At 43.5% G+C, this 20,332-nt stretch overlaps 1 protein-coding gene across 2 annotated transcripts; it reads right to left on the bottom strand.

Annotated features, from left to right (window-relative positions):
• Positions 1 to 219: 219 nt before the first annotated feature.
• On the bottom strand, positions 220 to 19,335 carry LOC121287768 (migration and invasion inhibitory protein). 2 transcript variants are annotated; one of them, XM_041205683.1, is made up of 10 exons: positions 18,815 to 19,335; positions 18,335 to 18,563; positions 15,176 to 15,895; positions 14,655 to 14,760; positions 14,353 to 14,464; positions 12,798 to 12,865; positions 10,990 to 11,116; positions 7,925 to 8,021; positions 4,830 to 4,955; positions 220 to 2,368 (listed from the first exon to the last, which is right to left on the bottom strand). In XM_041205683.1, the coding sequence occupies exons 2-10, from the start codon at positions 18,536 to 18,538 to the stop codon at positions 2,237 to 2,239; spliced, it is 1,692 nt and encodes a 563-aa protein (XP_041061617.1). In that variant the 5' UTR covers positions 18,539 to 18,563; positions 18,815 to 19,335; the 3' UTR covers positions 220 to 2,236. The 2 variants fall into 2 exon arrangements, with proteins under 2 accessions (XP_041061617.1, XP_041061618.1); XM_041205684.1 differs by having other exon boundaries at positions 15,176 to 15,892.
• Between the last annotated feature and the right edge of the window lie 997 nt (positions 19,336 to 20,332).

Here is a 20,332-nt window from a genome sequence, read left to right as displayed (position 1 = left end):
GGAGGAGCCCCTCTTTCTTGAGATGTTAAACCAAAACCCACCTGCCCTCTCAGGTGGATGTAAAAATCAAGTGGCACTATTGGAAGACCCAGGGAGTACACCAAGTGTGACCAATATTTATTCTTCAACCAACTGATTATCTGGTCATTTTCATTCCTGTTTGTGGGACCTTGCTGTGCACAAACTGGTAGTCATATTTCCTACATTGCAATAGTGACTATATTTTGAAAATACTTCATTGGATTTACAAAATATATACTGTGAAAGAAATCTCGATTATAATCACATTAGCACAAAAAATTGGATATTCTTATTTTCATCTTGGAGCAAAGGTGTGGCACATCAAGTAACCAGATACAGCACAGCATGTTCAGAGTGTGCTGGCTTCACAGATATAAAATAGTTTTATTGAGAAGGTTACAAACTGTAAAACTGATTGTAGTAAAAGATAACAATAAGAAGGCCTGAGCCAGCAGCCAGAACATCACACACTGCAAACAGTAGTCGATCATTAAACATTCAGGCTACAATTTCAAAGTCAGGAGGTCACACATCAAAGGCAAATATCAGCAACTAAACGTACTCATCAACCTGTCAATCAGGCCATACCCACAGGTGCTTCCTACAGCAAGTTTCACTGAGCAAATCTCCGGTAGAGAAAGCAAGATGTTGCCCTCAACCTTTCACCTGGAGCAATTAAGATTAAACAGTTGGCATTGTCACTCTTATACAGTTGCTGGACAGTGTGATTGCTAAAATTGCTCCAATCAGGCAGGTGTGGGAGAGTCACCTCCCAAATTCCATTTCAGCATCCCCTTAGTTTCCTCAATAGCCCAGCCAATCAGGGAGTATGCACAGGGCTTCTGCATTCCCAATCACACCACTTCATCCGTTTCCAATGATTCAACCAGTGATTTCTTACTGACCAAATTAAAATATATATTAAAAACACAAAAGATTATTTTAAAAAAAACCTTAGGCAATCTCCCAACCACCAATTGTAATTTGTTGCTCACTTGCTACTAGGCATACATTTGCAGCACAGAAGGGTTAATATCCATCAATGACAACTACACACATTATTACAGTAGAGCCACATGATGGACACACAAATACAGAGCGTGCGATTGCACACTCACGCAGACACATGCAGCAAGGCAGCCATGCTCACGCCACAGGCAAACAGGGACAGAGAGTTTGCGTTCACTAGTGGCAACTTCTAATTCCAGCTGTCCTCTCTCCGAGGAAGTCTTGGCACAATCAGCAATGGCAGGAACTTTCTTGGGATTCACCCAACTGACTACTGTATATTTATTGGAAATTTGGAAATCCAGCTTAAGTGTGTAAATAGTATTTCTACCAGTCTTGCACCGGCTGATTAAGAGCACAACTTACAAACTGAGTACAGAATAAGCAATAGACTCAGATTCAGTCACATCTCAATATTGTGAGGGAAAGCTGTACACAAAGCAAGCTCTCAGCACCTGTACACATGTCATGAGTATCACCTGACTGTATGTCCTGTGGCTGTATTTCACATTATTATTGAACCCTGCCTCACCACAGGTCTATTGCTGTGCTATTAGACATCGAATATTCAGCATCGCCATATGGTGCCTGGAATAGAGATGTGCAGGACCACACCATTGCTAGAAATACACAGCACAGCTCAGTCAAACAAGTTACTATTTGGCAGCGAGGTTGTTTTGAAACAAACTTTTCACTGCCATTTATCTTTCTGGCACTGATGGGCCTGTTGTGTAAATTGAAACATTCTCTTTTCTTCCCCACCTTTACACCATTCACTTTACAATTCAATTCCAAATATACAGCCTGCTTTCCAAGTATATTCCGATGGCACTTCCCGTTTGAATAAACTTGTCTGGATTAGTCATACTCAAAACACTTCTCTTAGACTGACTGGCTTGCTGTGTATTACCCCTGTTCTAGTCTCGTTCCAACATTGACAATTCTTTTTGCTTTGAGCTGAGTTGATTTGCACAGCCAGGATTTGATAGGATGTTATTACAGTGAATCCAGCCAATGCCATCTGCACCTCTCCTCCCCTACCCCTCCACCTCTTTACTTAGGCTTTCTATGGTCACTGCATGCAACTCATCTCCAAACCAGATTTCACTGATTAAAAACAGATTCAAAAATCCCTGAGGTTGCAATGTAGGTGAGGTACTAAATCAGCCTTCATGTATGTGTGTATATGTCAGGTGGATGTTAGGTTCTAATAGACAGGGTAGGATGTTGAATTAGGTCTGTCCAATCTCAGTCTCTGAAACTGGTAGCCTGTCAAACGTGAAAGGTTTAGCAGCTCATCTGACCTGGTCCCTCCAGCCACACGAGATGCAGCAGCACTCTGGAATACAAGCACAAAAAACACACGTTTTACTGGTTCAGCTGTTTCTTTGAAGAAATTAGAGGACAGAAGGAAGCTCTTTGCCAGCACAGGTCAAGCTTTGTGTTCCAAAGTCCCTGTTCGCTACATTTCCTAATTATGTTCATTTAATTCCCTTTTTAAATGCAGTGGAAGACACTGGGCGGAATCGTCCCAGATTTGCAGTGCGGTAGCAGGCGGTAAAATGATGTTTTACCCACCAACCACAATGACTGGTTTTACATACCATATTGTCCCCAACTCGCCGCATTAGTTATGCATTCCCAGGAAACGCCATTTTGATGGCGGGCGGGCTCTCTTTTGCCAATCACACCATCACCTTGCTGCTTCATCAAGCCAGGCGCATATTTAAAGTCCAGCCCCGCGCGCACACATCTCCGTGCTTCCAGCCCATGACTACTACAGGGAGATGTCCACAAAAGCCAAAATAACTGCAGCTCCCAGGTTTAGTGCCGTGTCACTGGAACGCCTTTTGGATGCTGTGGAGTCCTGCCGTAAAGTCCTCTAACCCCGCTCTGGCCCAGGATAGGCAGCGTGTGACAAACCAGGCTTGGGAGGCAGTGGCAGTGGCAATCAGTGCCAATGCTGCACAGAAGAGGTTGGCCATCCAATGCAGATAGGGGATGAATGATCTTATCCATGCAACCAGGGTATGGTAACCATCTTATCACTCTAAACTCACACACTTAAGTCCATCACACATTCATTGGCATCTCACTCACTGTCAGCTCAAGGGACATAACCATCCATTCTCACACACAGAACCTCACGTGCCCATCTGGCCTCATCTCCTCTGGAGACTGCCTCCTCCACCCGCACCATCTTGAGGCCACTTGCACAGATCAACATGTGCCCCCCCACACACCCCTGGCTTACCCTCTTTCCCCGGTGCTACACTAGCCCTGCAGCCTCTTCCCTTGCCTGAGGCTACTTCTTCTCTTTCGCCAAGCAATCCCTCGCCCTGCAGCCATTGAAAAGCCACCCAGAAATGGCTGATCTGGTAGATAGAGACCTGTTGTGTGCCCCCCTAAAAGTGACGTGGCGCTGTGAAGCCTGGCACTGATGACTGCGAGTGTTGACCAAAGCAAGGTAGGCAAACAACGCTTGAAGTCGCAAATGAAGAACATCCCCCCAGGTACAGGTCGCTTGTGTGCTGTTGTAAAACACATCAGCGTGTTTTCCAACTAATGTGGACGTACGATCCAGAAAGGGGGTTGGGGGGGGTGTGTGTATGTTGAGGGATGATTCCGGCCAACAGGCCTAATAATATGCTGATGTATTACAATGAGGTTCCCAACATCTGATGATGGAGAACGCGGCCCGCCATCAGCAGGCTGAGCGAACGATCGCAAACTGGTATCACGTCGTCATGAAATCGATCGCTCTATATTGTTGGCTCATGCCACCGAACACACCCAACGCCAGTGGGCAAGGAAAATCCTGGCCTCAGTTTCAATCAGCTGCGAGAATACAATTCTACTCATGTAATGGAACTCAGTTGTACAGGTGTTGGTCACTACTTAGGGATGATAAAGATTATGAAGAAGAATGAGAAAGTTCATCTGGGCAAATTGTTCACTGAAGGGATTCAAATGTGAAGAGACAGAACTTAAACAGCAAAGAATCAGAGGGAAATCAAACACATATAGAGGCAATTTGGAATTGTAAAATAAGTGAGGGAAAGTCAAGAGTAGATCAATGAGTTCAAGCAGATTTTTATTGAAACATATAAAGTCCTGAGGGAACTTGAAAGGGTAGATACCAGGAGGATGTTTTCCCTTGTAGGGGAGTCTAGAACTAGGGACACAGTTTTAAAATAGGAGGTCTCCCTTTTAAGATGGAGATGAGATTTTTTTTTTTGGAGGGTCGATAGTACGTGGAATTCTCTTCCCCAGGAAGCCGTGGAGGCTGGGTCACTGAATTTATTCAAGGCAGAGATAGACAGATCTTTAATAAACAAGGGAGTCAAGGGTTATGGGGTGGGGGGAGAGAACAGATGGGAAAGTGGAGTTAAGACCAGGTCAACCATGATCTTATTGAAAGGTGGAGCGGGCTGAATGGCCTACACCTGCTCTTAGGTCTTATTTTCCTAAGGGTTGTGTGCAGAGATGAAACCATGTTTCTGGGTTTACACCCTTTATGTGTAAATCGATCAATTCGATCAATTCTTATAAAAAAAAAAGGTAGAAATTTTTAAATAGAAATTGTCCTCCTCGGTGGATTCTGATTGGATTCAAAACCAGGAGCTGAATCATGTTAAGGTCCCTGATCTCAGGTCTCTGAAGACTGAAAAAATATTTAATGTTTTCCATGATCTTTTGCTCAGTGGTATTATTCAGTCACAGATCTCCATAAAATAGTTATTGGGCCCTGCATAGCACTACGAATGACAGACTATAGTATTACAGCATTAGCACCTTACCAGGTTGGAGAGGTTAAGGTCAAATGGTGAGGAAGGTTTTTTGGGTTCCACTGTGCTCCGCAAGTCCAGGGTGTTTGCAACAGGAGTGTTGGATGGCATGGTACTCTCCCAGCCCAAAAGACAATGCTGGAAGAGGTAAGACAGTGCAAGATCAGACTCACACAATGTGCCACACAATCACTTACATTTTGACAGTATACAAAGGGCAACCACACCCAACCCTGCCCTCCACAGATGTCCATTTATATGCTCTTCCCAACACTGATTACTGATTGGGTGAGTCTTTTCTTCCTAATTCTGATCAATTGTAGCTCCATACTGCTAACTCAGCACAGGTTCTCCATACCAGATACCAATTTTGCTTTGACTATTTTTTATGCATTTTCCATTGCATTGTAAACATTAAACATTTTTATCCAACTTTGTTGGTATTCACAGGTTAAACACAAAAAATACGGCTGTATATAGGTGTAAAAAAACTAATAGTTTTGTGCATGGAGATCCTGGTTGAAAGGGTGAGGCTGTCATGGATTCAGCACACTCCAGACAGACAGTCCAAGTATATTAAATATTTATCATTGGTAGAATAGCAATATTAGGAATTCTAGCAAGACATAACCCATTTATGTTGAGGATTCCATTTTGCGGTTAAAAGAAAGTTTTTGCAGAATCTGCTGAAATAGGCAATTACAGCAGAATCTCAAAATCTAATCTCCAATAGATATATCTATCTGCTTGAGGACTATATGTTTACCTAGTCTGTACATGTAAGGATAGTGTTTGTTATGAAACCCACTCTCTGGAATACTGAGATGGTAGAAACCAACAGTGAAAGTTATGGAGGTTGTATGATGCATCTTAACTATAGGATAAAAAATGATAACATTGGACAAAAGGTAAGGAAGGCCTGGGGGCTAATCCTAACCCTGGGTTGAGCTTAGCAACCATAGCATGAGGTGTCACACAACCTTCCTATAATTGTGTCTGTGTTGGCAACGAGCATCAGCCCCTTTATTAAAATCTATAAGCAAGAACCATCATCTAGCACTGGCGCAGAGATAACAGCTCCAAACTGGGATCTCTCTCAGTATTAATTAATTGGAAGGAAAATTATCAGATCAGGTCACGTTAGGAAGATGATACTTTCCCAGGAATATCACTGACTTAATTGTAAAGTGGGCCTTCAATCAGTTATTGGAAATCTTGGATTATCTAGGAGAAGCATTTAAATTATGAAAGGCGCAAGAATGGGCACATCGTGAGATGTTTATTTTCCTGTATTTCTTCTTTCACCTTTGGTCTGGTTTATACCTCTCACATGTCCTCATTTTGTTCTTTTATCTCCTCTGTTTCTGTATTTCTCTCTCTCTCTCTCTCTACTTTCATTATGTTTTCCTATTATCACTTTCTCTTTCATCTCTCTCTGCAATTTGTCTTTGCAGCACTTTCTCAACGCTGTAGGACTTGCACAGCTGCATTTTGAGATTGCAGGGCTGGGAACAAGTCATTGAAAGGGTGAATCTCATCAGTGAAGTTCATAAGAAAGCTTTGTCCCAGCAAACCAATCACATGGGCATAATGCCGAGGGTAGCATTTGACAAGACTGACACAGACTTCAGCCAACCAGGAGAAAGCTCGGGTCTTAACCTCATTACATTGGTCCAACCTAGGACAAGACAGCTGAATTCCAGAAGTGAGGTAAGAATGATTGCCCTTGGCATCATGTCAGCATTTTATCAAATGTGGCATTAAGGAGCCCTGGCAAAATTGAAGTCAAAGGGAATCGGGGAAAAACTTTCCAGTGGTTGGAGTCACACCTAGCACAAAGGAAGGCTGGTTGTGATTGCTGGAGGCCAATCATTTCAGTCCCATGGTGTCACTTCAGGAGTTCTTCAGAGTAGTATCCTTGGCCTTCAGCTGTATCATCAGTGACTTTCCCTCCATCATAAGCTCAATGTTCAGTACTTTCACGGTTCCTCAAATACTGAAGCAGTCCTTGTCCATATGCAGCAAAACCAGGATAACATTCAGGCTTGGGCTGATGGCAAGTGACATTCACACCACACAAATGGCAGGCAATGACCATCTCCAACAAGAGAAAATCTCACCATTGCCCCTTGAAATTCAATGGCATTACCATTGCTGAATACACAACTATTAACATCCTGGGGGGTTACCATTGACTAGAAACTGAACTGGACCAGCCATACAAATACTGTGGCTACAAGAGCAGGTCAGAGACTGGGAATTCTGAGGGGAGTAACTCACCTCCTGACTCCCCAAAGCCTGTCCACCATCTACAAGGCACAAGTCAGGAGTGTAATGGAATACTCTCCACTTGCCTGGATAAGTGCAACTTCAATAGCACTCAAGAAGCTTGACACCATCCAGGAGAAATGCAGTCTGCTTGACTGCCGTCCCGCCCATCAACTTAAGTATTCACTCCCTACACCAGCAGTGTGTAAAATCTACAAGATTCACTGCAGCAACTCACCAAAGCTCCTTCAAAGCACTTTCCAAACCAGCGACCTCTACCACCTAGAAGACAAGGGCAGCAGACATATGGGAACACCACCACCTGCAAGTTCTCCTCCAAGCCACACACCATCTTGACTTAGAACTATATCATCATTCCTCTACTGTCACTGGATCAAAATTCTGAAAACCCCTTCCTAAGAGCACTGTGGGGTTCTTATACTACAGGGACTGCAGCAGTTCAAGAAGGCAGCTCGCCACCACCTTCTGAAAGGCAATTTGAAATGAGCAACAAATGCTGGCCTTGTCAGCTATGGCCACAACCCACGAAAGAATAAAAAGAATTACCAACCCCTGTGGCTAATTTTATTAAAACCATCATAGCTACTGGAACTATCAACTTGGTCATAATCAGGGCACCTAGAATTCTGCAATCACAGACAAGGGGCCAATGGTATATTAAAACCATCACAGCCACTGGAACTGATCAAGATCACAACTTGGTCACAATCAGGGAACCTAGGATTCTGCAATCTCATCCAGGGCCCTCACATATAATTGAATGGACAAGGCTGATACTTTAGACAAAGTTCAAGCAAGTAAGTGTGTGAAAGACTTACCGAAGGGAGTGACAGACTGTCAGTGGGATCAAAGCTCTTCCTACGATGTGGCTTGTATTTATGCGGAGGGAGCAGGGTTGATCTGGGTATGCTGACGCTGAAAATGATACAAACACAGAATAAGTCTGATCAATTTGCAGCCCAGCCCAGATGCTGCTCTCAATAAGAACACTACCACTTACAGATCCTGGCCAAAACTGATACCTGCAAACTCTGCTCTACAGTTCAGAGAGCTATGAATAAAATATATAACACATGAACATTTGAGAAACCTTACTGCTTTACTTCAGTTATTGCCAATATCTGCATCTCATCATAACTGCCTGCTCAGTATGTATGCTGAAGGAAGGGCAGTTGACGGAGCTCTTTCTTCTCACTGATAATAAACGTGAGGGAACCAAGGAGCAGTATCACTTTCAGTTTTTAGTGAAAGGGAAAAGTCAACTGTGTGAGACATCAACACCAGATACAGAAAGAACAAAAAAAAGACCCTGGACTAGTGGTTACTAAATCAGTTGCTATTACTCAGGATTTAGGGATTGTTACTGCTATTTTGGGATTACATTCCATTATTCCACCTGCCTTTTCTATTAATCAATATCAGTGACTTTGGTTTTAAAAGCCTTTAACAAAATAATTAGTATGCATTAGGTATACAGGGCTAAAGTATATCAGCAGGGCCTATAATGTGTGTTGTCATCCTTGGCTACCATTCACTGCACAGTTAGAGGTGAAAGTTATCACTGGCTCTCTGTCCAATAAAGCCATTGTACTCAGATTTCACCAGCGCTGATACACTATTAGTTTATATACATTTCATGTTACAGGGGAAGATATCATAGAATCCCACAGCAGAGGAAACCATTTGGCCTACCACATCTGTACCAGCTCTTTGAAAGAGCTCTCCAATTACTCTCACTCCTCTCCTCGTTCCCGACTGAATTGCAAGATTTTTCCTTTTCAAGTATTTATTTAATTCCCTTTTTAAAATTATTATTGAAACTGCTTTTACCATCTTTTTAAGTATGCATTCCAGATTATAACTCACCAAGTAAAATCATTTTCCCATGCCCCCTCTAGTTCTTTCACTAGTTACCTTAAATCTGTGTCCTCTGATTACCAATCCATCTGCCACTGTAAACAGTTCCTCCTCATTTACTCTATCTAAATCCTCCATGATTTTTAACATCTCCATTAAATCACCCCTTAACATTCCCTGCTCTAAAGAGAACAATGCCAGTTTCTCTCCCTTTCCACATAACTAAGTCTTCCAACCCTGATACCATTGTAGTAAAACTCTTCTGCATCTTCTCTAAGGCTTTGACATCCTTCCTAAGGATGATGCCCAGAATTAGTTAGGGCCTAACCAGTGGTTTATAAAGATTCAGCATAACTTCTTTGCTTTTGTACTCTATGTCCCTATTTATAAAGCCAACGGTCTTGAATGCTTTTTGAAATAGTCTTTTCAGTTTATCCTGTCGCCAACGAGGAAAGGTTGAGCAGGTTGGGCTTATACTTATTGGATGAATGAGAAGTGATCTGACTGAAACATATAAAACTCTGGCAGGGTTGATGCTGGGAGGATGACTCTCCTCATGGGGAATCTAGAAGTAGTGGACAAAATTTCAGAATAAGGGATCTCCCATTTAAGATGGAGATAAAGATGAATTTCCCCACTGAGCATGATTAGTATTTGGAATTCTGTACCCCAGAGAGCAGTGGAGGCTGGGTCATTAAATATACTCAAGACTGAAAATGCTGGGAAAACTCAGCAGGTCTGGCAGCATCTTTGGAGAGAGAAACAAAATTAACGTTTTTGAGTCTGTATGACTTCTTCAGAGCTTTTAGGAAAATGATGTTGAGGCCATGATCTTATTGAATAGCAGAGTAGGTTCAAGGCGACAAATGGCCCATTCCTGGTACTACTTCTTAAGTTCTCGATTCCTTACTAAATTATGAACCTGACATTTATCATCAGCCTTCAATTTAATCTCTTTCCCGCTCATGGGAATGTGTCAAGTCTGTACTGAACCATCTCCTTGAAAAGTCTCCCCTTTGCTCAACTTACAGCTTTACCTGCTAATCTTCGTTCCAATCCATCTGGGCCAGATCCCTTTTCAACTTAGTGAAATTTTCTCTCTTCCTTTTGAGTACCTTCACCTTTGAGTGCTCCTTGACCTTTTCCATAACTACCCTAAACCTACTGACATTCTTAGATAATAGATATACACCGGGACTCTGCTATAATGCAGTCCACTATAGCACAGAACTCTGTAACATGGGTCCATCTGCAAATATGGCCAAAAGTCTCTCCCCAACTATGAATACAGCCAACCATTTTAAAAAGAAAAAAAAGCCAACATTTAGTTATGTGGTTCATTTTAAACATTACCTGTTTTATTCCTTTATTTTGGAGCATGAGGGCTGGAAACTGCAGGGATCTGCATCCGATATTGGCCCTGGTACTGGTGGGAGCAAGCCCGAGTGCTGGGTACCAGCTATGAAATAACATGGTCTCAAGGTAGGGACTCCATGGACCACATTATAGTATGGTCCCAATGTATAATTCATCTGTGAACACTTTCCTGTCAACTCTTGCCATTATAAATTCCTATGACCACATTTATAGTGGAAACTATGTAAACTCGTTACTCAATAATTACACTATACGCCCATTGGGTGTCCTACAGCACCAGTTTCAATTAAAAACATGGACTGAGGAATTAATGATAGGAATATAGAAAATAGAACAGAATGTATCCCTTTAAAATGGGAACTGATTTACATCTATGACATGATCTCATTATCTGCAGCCTCTAAACTCACTCCACCTGAAACAAAGCCAGAGTCTGAGAATTAGTAAGAACAAAAACATGAACCTGGAGTCTCAGTGGAATCAGACTCTAATGTCTTTTGAAATTTTCTAGGCTCCTTCTCTGTGAACACCCACCTCAGTTTGTGCTTCAGACACCACTGTTTTATAAATAGCTTTGTGTCTAAAATTTAAATCTACGCAATGGAAGGTTGAAACTGAAGTGTGGTGTGTGTGTTGGATGGAGTCTCACCGAACATAAGCAGGCTCTTCCATAGTGTGTGGTCGCTTCGATTTAGGAGTTTTACAAATGGGACAGACTGCCGCTGGTTCCAGTGGGACTGCAAACAGGCGACTATTAACACGGTAAGAGTGAGTGCCTGAAAGAATCACAGTCACAAGTTTAAGTAAATTTTATCTTATGTAGATTCACAGTTGTCAACTGGCAAAATCACTGCAACAGGTCAGTCTACAGCCCAAACACACACACTATGCAGGGCTGCTCTGTAGTTTCCCCAACACCTGGTTATAAAGATTGCCCTTCACCTGGGGTCAACAATCACAAGTAGTCTTTTGGTAGCACAGAATTTGAGTATTACTGAAGACATTTTTCCAAAGCTTTTCAAGTTGCACTCATCAGGACAATCACAAGGATACCAATGACAGGGGAAGCAACAACTTTATACTGTATGAGAAAAGAGTGCTAATTGGTTGGCAAGTGGACTCTAATTGGTAGAGGTGTTGCCATGGAGAATGCACCAGTTAATGGTGACTGACAGTTAACTGCTAACCCATTGTTTGAAATTTAAGCCAGGCAACTTAACTCTGATCAGTAAAGGCCTTGAGCTGAGGAATGAGCCATCAAATGGCTATCACTTATTTTACTTAGCTGAAACAGGCTCACAGTGTGGCACACTTGCACGTACTGGAAGCTATATATATATTAATACACAAGGCCCTGTTCTTTGCAGACAGAAAGAACACATACAAACATTACACTTGTTTCAGCTAAACAAAATAAGTGATAGCCATTCGCTGGTTCATTCCTTAGGACAATGCATTGACCAGAGTCAAGCTGCCTGGTTTAAATTTCGAACAATGCTTGGCAGTTAATTGTCAGTCACCATTAACTGGTACATTCTCTGTGGCAATGCCCGAACCAATCAGAGTCCACTTGCCAACCAATCAGCACTCTCTTCTCATACAGTATAAAGTTTTTGCTTCCACTGACACTGGTATTCTTGCGATTGTCTTGATGAGTACAAGATGAAAAGCTTCGACAAAATGTCTTTCTTCAGCAATACCCAAGATCACAATCATCCAGTTTCAGATTCTGTGGAATGTGAACATGTGGCATCACATTCAGTTTTTAAATTTGTTCTTGTAATGTGAACAACACTGACAATTTAATACCCATCTCAAGGTGGTCTGGGAGGGTTGAGGAGTTCAGGTTGCCTCAGCTTCTCCTGAAGCTGCTGACTCTCACTGGGGTTCAGGGCCCTCCTCTCGACAAGACATTTACTCCCACTGGCGTTCAGCTCCCCTCCAAACCTGAATATGCCAACTAAAGCAAAAAATAGATTTGCATTTACATAGCACCTTTCACAACCATTGGAAGTCCCAAAACACTTTACAAACAATGAAGTATCATTGAATTGCAGTCACTGTTGTAATGTAAATTAATTATTTTAATCTAAAGTCAATTCAATAAATACCAGCCATTGGCCAGCCATCACTACTTCGCTAAATAGCCAATTGTCCTGTGCTGCCTCGAGTTAATGTCAGCAGGCAATTTGACAATGGAGACTTCACAGTCGATCCTATCCTAACTCGTGACCTAAACAAGCATTGGAATGTGATAAAAAGCAGGAATTCTGGCTGATTTTCCCTCCCTAGCGCAGATATTGTGGTTAGTTGTAGCTCCTACAACACAGCACAGGTCAGGCTTGGCATCCATGATACTACAGCACACAGCACCTTTATCCATTCAGCCCTCACAGGAACAACCGTCCCAGCTTTAACACATTTTGAACACAATCTCCAAGCAGAATGGTTACTCACACTGGTGGATGTGACGGTTGTAGTCGAGCTTCTCCTGATCTGCGGCCTGAACATTGAGTTCCTCTGTCCTGAAAAGTGAAAGAATAAGATGAAGGGCCCACCACTGTTCTAAATACTTACATTGTTAACCAGATTCTAACTCTCTTCTGGACAAGGGAGAACAAACACAAATCAGCCAGAGTTCCTAATCATTAACCTGTAATCCCCAAGTTAGAGAGAACCTGGGTTCCTGTTCCTGTTAACTGCCCTGCCGGGTTGGAAAAATATTTAATAAATCACAAGGACAGTTTGCTGGTGGCTGGATAGCAGAGGCAAATCAGAAATCAGTGAATGTTCTCTTACAGAATAAAGAGAGTTTTGTTGAATCTCTTTTTTTCCAATTCTTTCTCTCAACGTTGCCATTGCTGGCTAGGCCAGCATTTATTGCCATCCCTAATTATCCTTGAGAAGGTGATGGTGAGCAGCCTTCTTGAACCGCTGCAGTACATGTAGTGAGGGTACATCCACAGTGCTTTTGGGAAGGGAGTTCTAGGTTTGAGATCCAGTGACAGTGAGGGAACAGCGATGTAGTTCCAAGTCAGGGCGGTGTGCTGCTTGGAGAGGAATTTGCAGGTGGTGATATTTACAGGCATCTGCTGTCCTTGTTATTCTACATGATAGAGGTCACGAATTTAGAAGGCGGTGTTGAAGGAGCACTAGGTAAGTTGTTGCAGTGCATCTTGTAGATGGTACACACTGCTACCATTGTGCATTGGTGGTGGAGGGAGTGAATGTTGAAGATGGTGGGTGGGGTGCTAATCAAGCAGGCTGCTTTTTCCTGGATGATGTCAAGTTTCTTCAGTGTTGTTGGAGCAGCACTCATCCAGTCAAGTGCAGAGTATTCCATCATGCTCCTGACCTATGCCTTGTAGATGGTGGACAGGCTTTGGCAAGTCAGGAAGTGAGTTACTCACTGCAGAATTCCTAGCCACTGACCTGCTCTTGTAGCCACGGTATTTATTTGGCTAGTGCGGTCAATTTTTGGTCAATGGTAACCCCCAGGATGTTGATAGTGGGAGATTCAGTGATGGTAATGCCATTGAATGTCATGGGGAGATGGTTGGATTCTCTCTCGTTGGATATGGTCATTGCCTGGCATTTGTGTGGCGCGAATGTAACTTGCCACTTATCAGCCCAAAGCCTGAATATTGCCCAGGTTTTGCTGCATATAAACACGGACTGCTTCAGTATCTGAAGAGTCATGAATAGTGCTGAGCACTGTGCAATCATCCCCACTTCTGACTATATGATGGAGAGAAGGTCATTGATGAAGCAACTGAAGATGGTCAGGCCTAGGACAGTACCCTGGAGAAGCTCTGCAGCAAAATCCTGGGACTGCGACGATTGAACTCCATCAACCACAACTACCTTCCTTGTGCTAGATGTGACTCCAGGCAGTGGAGAGATTTGTCCTGGATTCCCACTGTTGATGCTGACTCACCCAGTACATTCCCAGCTCTGACTTACTTCCCCTGCACACATTATTCCCCCCCAAACAACATTGACTCATACTTACTCCATGTACTCCTGGTGCACACATTCTTCCTTATTCACCCGTCGGAAGTCCTGCAGTTCCATAAAATACTGCTCGGATTTTTCTGACATTGGTGAATCAACGTCTATCAGACCTGAAGAGCACAAAGCAGAAATTAAATATCATCGATCCTGTGCTCAAGAGAGATTGCACAGCACACCAAGAGAAACGAACAGCAAAACAGAGAGGGCAAAAACAAGATCACTTGAAACACATTAACTGCCCACTTGGCTGAGGGGCAGGTCAAAGTCGTAAGGCAATTACAATATAGCCCAACACATTACCTGCTATCCAATCGTAGCCCAGGAAGGGTCGCATTGCCTGAACCTCTGCTCTGAGGCTGGACTCCTCTTTCGGAGACAGGAATGTGACATAACCCACATCGTCCGCCTGTGAGTTAAACAGGAAAGTTTAATAGTCTGAGCTGCTTTGACCAACAGCATGTCTGGAGGAGATATCAGCCTGCTATTCCTCTACCAATGACGACTGGTGTAGATCTCGGCATACACCATGTACCCCACAGTGACAGAGAGCAGCTTATAGAAGCAAAGGAGGTCAGTCGGTGCAACCCACACCATCAATTGATTAAGAAGCCACTGAAGCCATTTCAGCCTCACCCCAAGTCCTGTCATGGTTCCGGTATTCCTCCACTCTGGCTGGAAATGCAGCTGGTTATCTACAACCAAGTATAACTCCAATTGATGATGTAGAAGCTGATTCTACAGATGCTCTTGGCTCTGAAGTGCCTAACCTGGGAAAAGCTTGTGCAACGAATGTCAGTAGTAAAATGAAGAAGGCCTCCTACCTTTGCCACCTTATCACGAGATCCTAAGAGAATTGATTTTGGCTTCCGGGTATCTCTGATAAACTGCTCTCTGTGTCGATCATTGCCCTCATCCAACAGCCGGTCCACATACAGTGGCGGCTCCAGCTTTGACCTTGGCTTTGCGTTCTCACAGAGGGTCTGCAAGAACCGGGAATGATGACTGGGGCTGTTTCCCTTGTAGCTGGTTCCACCTGTGCTTGACTGTCTTGGAATGGGAGGCTCAGGGTCTCTTGTTAACCTTGGGGCCAAGGGGGGCTTGGTAAAAGGAGTTGAACAATTAAAAGTTTTTGTAACATGACCATCAGTCAGCAAGTTGCAGGGGATGCTTCTGAGTCTGCGCTCCGGCTTTAGTTTGTTCAGTGTCTCCACTGGGGTGAGGCTCACTTTCGGCAGAAGTCTTATTGATGAAAAACAGTTCCGTTCTACTTTGGGAATCGTTCCAGCCTCACCGCCAGGGAGCCAGTTAAGCAGCTCCATGTCTGCTCCATCCCCTGCACCAAGCATCCAGCCTTGCTTCCTGGCTCTGCACACCGAGGGACTGTAAAGTGCAGCTCGAGAGGCTTCCCTTTTCTTTTGGGATTCAGTCACAACCACTTCACTGGGCTGCTGTGATCCATCATCACACATCTCTTGCCCTGGCAGTTCTGAATCAGCCTGGTCCTTCAAATTGGGGTTCTTCAGTAAGTTGGCATCTTCCTGCTGAAAGAGGTCAGAATGTTATGTTTAGGCCAGTGAGAACACAGGGCAGTAACCAGCCTTAAACATTGCCCTCACAGCTTGGATTCAAATCCAGCTCGCAGATACAGAGCCACAATGGCAAATACAAACTGAGAAAATATAACTCAAATCAAACAATTCAAAATCCAGATCATTTGATAGTTCAGTTAGTTAGAGACCTGAAGGGTAGCAGGTGTGAGATCAATGAATATGTCACCAATAGCCTTTCAGCTACCAGAGCCTGTTTTTAGGCTAATTTATTCTGCATCTACCTGATGTCGGAACATTTGATGGGACAGTATGCAACAACAACTTGCATTTATAAAGTGCCTATCGTGTAGCAAAACATCCCAAGGTGCTTCACAGAAACATTATAAAACAAAATATGACATTGAGTTACATAAGGAAACATTAGGGAAGATGACTAAAAGCTTGGTCAAGGAGGCATGTTAGAAGAGGGGATGCAGAGACTGAGCAGTTTTGGAAAGGAACTTCAGAGCTTAGATCCTAGGCGGCTGAAGGCAAGGGTGCCAATAGTAGGACAGTTACAATCAGGAATGCGCAGGAGTTCAGAACTGGAGGAGCTCAGATATCTCAGCGGTTTCTTGGGATGGAGGAGGTTAGAGACAGGTATTAGAATCTGTCTTGAGATTGAATTTCTCTTAAAATGGAAGGGCATGACATGATCTGGACATTTGGATGCTAATCTGGGATTTTTGCTTTAAAAACTGAAGGTCATAAGTTCACCTTGGAACTGTCAGCAAGCAGGCCTCTTCCAATAAATCACCTGAGCTTTATGGTACTTGAGAAAGATCTGGTTGGTTGTTTTGAACTGCAATCACTTTAACTGATGGAGGAAAAAAAACTGAAAAGGAAGGCTTGTAACTTGCTGGAAGTCACATGTCAAAGAAAAGAAACTTAAGTTGTAAAAGTGCTTGTTTTGAAGACACTTTTTGTTGGGCAACAAGCTGAGGAAGGAAGGCTACCCTAACTGGCTCCCTCTCTATCTTGCCCAGAATGTGTATCAGCCTGTAGCCAGAGAACCCTCATCTGAGTGTAACTAGTCTGCAGTTGGATCTGAAAAGCTGAGACCAGTTGGTGAGAGCTTCCAGACATTTACTGGGACCAGTCTTCACATCAGGGAACTTCAGGTCAACAGCGCTGAGTTCCTGCAGACTTTATCCTCTATTTTATAATGCCCTCCAAAGCCCACCTCTACAGAGAGACTCTTATCTATTTGTCCTTTGCTTGTCTGTGTGGGTGCTGGGGAATTCTTTAGGAAGAGATAGATGGTTATACTTCCCAATTACAACTGTGTGTTAACCAGTACTGCAAATTGTTAAAAGAAGTTTTGTTTTAAAATAAATTAATCATTGAGTTTTTCTGAAAAAAGTCTGATCAGAGTCTTTTTTCTTCTGTGTACTCGAAGTATAGGTACACAACTGGCCATTTCGGTGAGAAAATTAAACTTTTAAATTAATGGTAAGGCCTGCGGAGTAGTGGGGCTTCATAATTCGCACACTCCTCCCATCCCATTTGTAACACAGGGAGGAGTGAGACCATGGAAAGATTTGAAAAGAATAAGAATTTTAAAATCAATACAGTGCTCATCTGGGAGCCAATGCAGTTAGTGAGTCAGGGCTGATGGATGAATGGGGACCTGGTGCAAGATAGGACACAGGCAGCAGAATTTTGGACAAGCTCAAGTTTATGGAGGGTGGAAGATGGGACGTTGGCCCAAAGAATATTGGAATAGTCAAGTTTAGAGGTAACAAAGGCATGGATGAAGATTTCAGCAGCAGATGAGCTGAGGGCAGGGCCAGAGACAGGCAATGTTGCAGAGGTGGAAGTAGGCAGCCTTGGCATTGAAGAGAATATATCTTTGGAAGCTTATCTCTGGATCAAATATGTCAGCAAGTTTGCAAACAGTCTGATTCAGCTCCAGACAGCAGCCAAGAAGGATGGAGCTGGTGGCTAGGGAACACAGTTTGTGGCAGAGATCAAAAGCAATTGTTTCTGACTTCCCAAAATTTAGCTGGAGAAAATTTTCGCTTACTTGATGTTGGACAATCATTGCAACAAATTTATAACTGTGGAGGGATTGAAAGAGGTAGTGGCGAGTTCGAGCTGAGAACACTGCTCTGTATCCAACTCACGCTGCCCCAGCCCCAGAAATGATTGATGAGATAATGTAGAGGGAACCTTACTCTGTATTTAAGTTATGCTGTCCATCAGGGAGCATTTGATGGGACAGTGTTGAACTACTAATTCTTTTTTTTTTAAAAAGGCATTTTTTTTAAAAAACATATTTAAAAATGTTTAATATTTGCATTGAAGAATAAAAATGAGTTATAAGCTTCTCATTATCACATTATAGCATTGAATACTGAATTTTGTTGACAATATGAAACCTACACCTACCTCAAACCTGTTATCATAGCCGTTTCCTCGGGAGTCTGCAGCACGTCTGTTCTGTGCTGAGCTGAGGTCAGTTGGACAGAGCCCACTGCCACTCTCAGGGGGCAGGAGTACACTCCATGGAGCCCTGAGCCGTTCCACCCTCAGTTTCTGCAGTAAATGTTTGTTCTGATCTCGAAGGAACTGCAGATAGTCAGAATGTGACATCTTCCAACAGGTAACTCAGCATTTACTGCAAATAAGTGCAAGGAAAAAAAAGAATTGCATTTAAATAGCACTTTTCCTGACCTCACAATGTTCTAAAGCACTTTACAACCAGCGAAGTACCTTTGAAGTGCAGCCACTGCTGTAGTGTAGGAAACTCGACATACAATTTGTGCACAGCAATGTCCCACAAACAGCAATCTGATAATGACTAAGGATCTGTTTTTAAGATGTTGATTGCAGAATGAATATCGATTGGGACACCAGGAAATAACTCACCTGCTCGTCTTCAAAACAGTGTATCAACGGGAGGGGCCTCAGTTTAACGTCTCTTCCAAAAGAGGGCACCTCCGAAAGCGTAGAACTCCCTCAGATGTATCGCACTGGTGTGTCAGCCTGGACCTTTGTGCTCAAGTCTCTGGAGTGGGACTTGAACCCACAAACTTCTGAGTCAGAAACGAGAATGCTCCTAGAGGTCCATTTGGGAAAAAACTGGACCAGAAGAACAAAAAGACTAAGTGGTAAAGCCCCAGCGTTCAAGTACCGAGTGCTGGGAATCTGAAATACCCAGGAACTGCAATGACAGTGGGAGAAGCTCCGGGGCCCAACGGGCTGGTAATAACCGCCGCTGAGCCGCTCACTACCGAGATGGGCGGCTGTCGGTTAGCATCGTGCCCGCTCCAGGGTCGGACTCCCGAAAACCTCCAGCTCCCCGGACTTCTCACTCTCACTGTCGGTACCTCAGGCCACCGTTTAATGGACCGTTTTTTCCCCGCTGTTGAGCCCTCGAAGCGAGCGACGCAGCAAGCTGTTCTCTGATTGGTTGGATGGTCACCCTTATGTCACTGTGATACGTCACGCTGCCTGTCTGTCATCAAACTCGGATTCCTTATTGGTCTGTGTACCAATGGGGGCATCCACGGGTGACAAATGAATGGAAGGCACTTCATATCCAAACCTGATTGTAAGTAACACACTGGGCCATGCAACCTGAATCAAAAACAGAATTACCTGGAAAAGCTCAGCAGGTCTGGCAGCATCGGCGGAGAAGAAAAAAGTTGACGTTTGGAGTCCTCATGACCCTTCAACAGAACTGAGTAAAATTAGGAGAGGGGTGAAATATAAGCTGGTTTAAGGGGGGGGGGGGGGTGGTTGTAGGGACAAGCAAGCAGTGATGGGAGCAGAAAATCAAAAGATGTCACAGACAAAAGAACAAAGAGGTGTTGAAGGTGGTGATATTATCTAAACGAATGTGCTAATTAAGAATGGATGGCAGGACACACAAGGCACTGCTCTAGTGGGGGTGGGGTGGAATAAGACTAAGAGGACATAAAAGGTATAGATTTAAAAACAATGGAAATAGGTGGGAAAAGAAAAATCTATATAAATTATTGGAAAAAACAAAAGGGAGGGGGAAGAAACAGAAAGGGGGTGGGGATGGAGGAGGGAGTTCAAGATCTAAAGTTGTTGAATTCAATATTCAGTCCAGAAGGCTGTAAGGTGCCTAGTCGAAAGATGAGGTGCTGTTCCTCCAGTTTGCGTTGAGCTTCACTGGAACAATGCAGCAAGCCAAGGACAGACATGTGGGCCAGAGAGCAGGGTGGAGTGTTAAAAATGGCATGAGGACTCGAAACGTCAACTTTTTTCTTCTCCACCGATGCTGCCAGACCTGCTGAGTTTTTCCAGGTAATTGTTTTTGTTTTGGATTTCCAGCATCCGCAGTTTTTTGTTTTAATGCAACCTAAATGCCTGGCTTGGCCTGGCCATTGTAGCTCGGGCAGGATTATGCCAACAGTC

Source organism: Carcharodon carcharias, chromosome 15 (genome assembly GCF_017639515.1).
Source record: "Carcharodon carcharias isolate sCarCar2 chromosome 15, sCarCar2.pri, whole genome shotgun sequence".
In the NCBI taxonomy this organism is placed as follows: Eukaryota; Metazoa; Chordata; class Chondrichthyes; order Lamniformes; family Lamnidae; genus Carcharodon; species Carcharodon carcharias.
The sequence above is the reverse complement of the archived record's forward strand: the minus strand, read 5'-3'. Positions and strand labels throughout refer to the sequence as shown.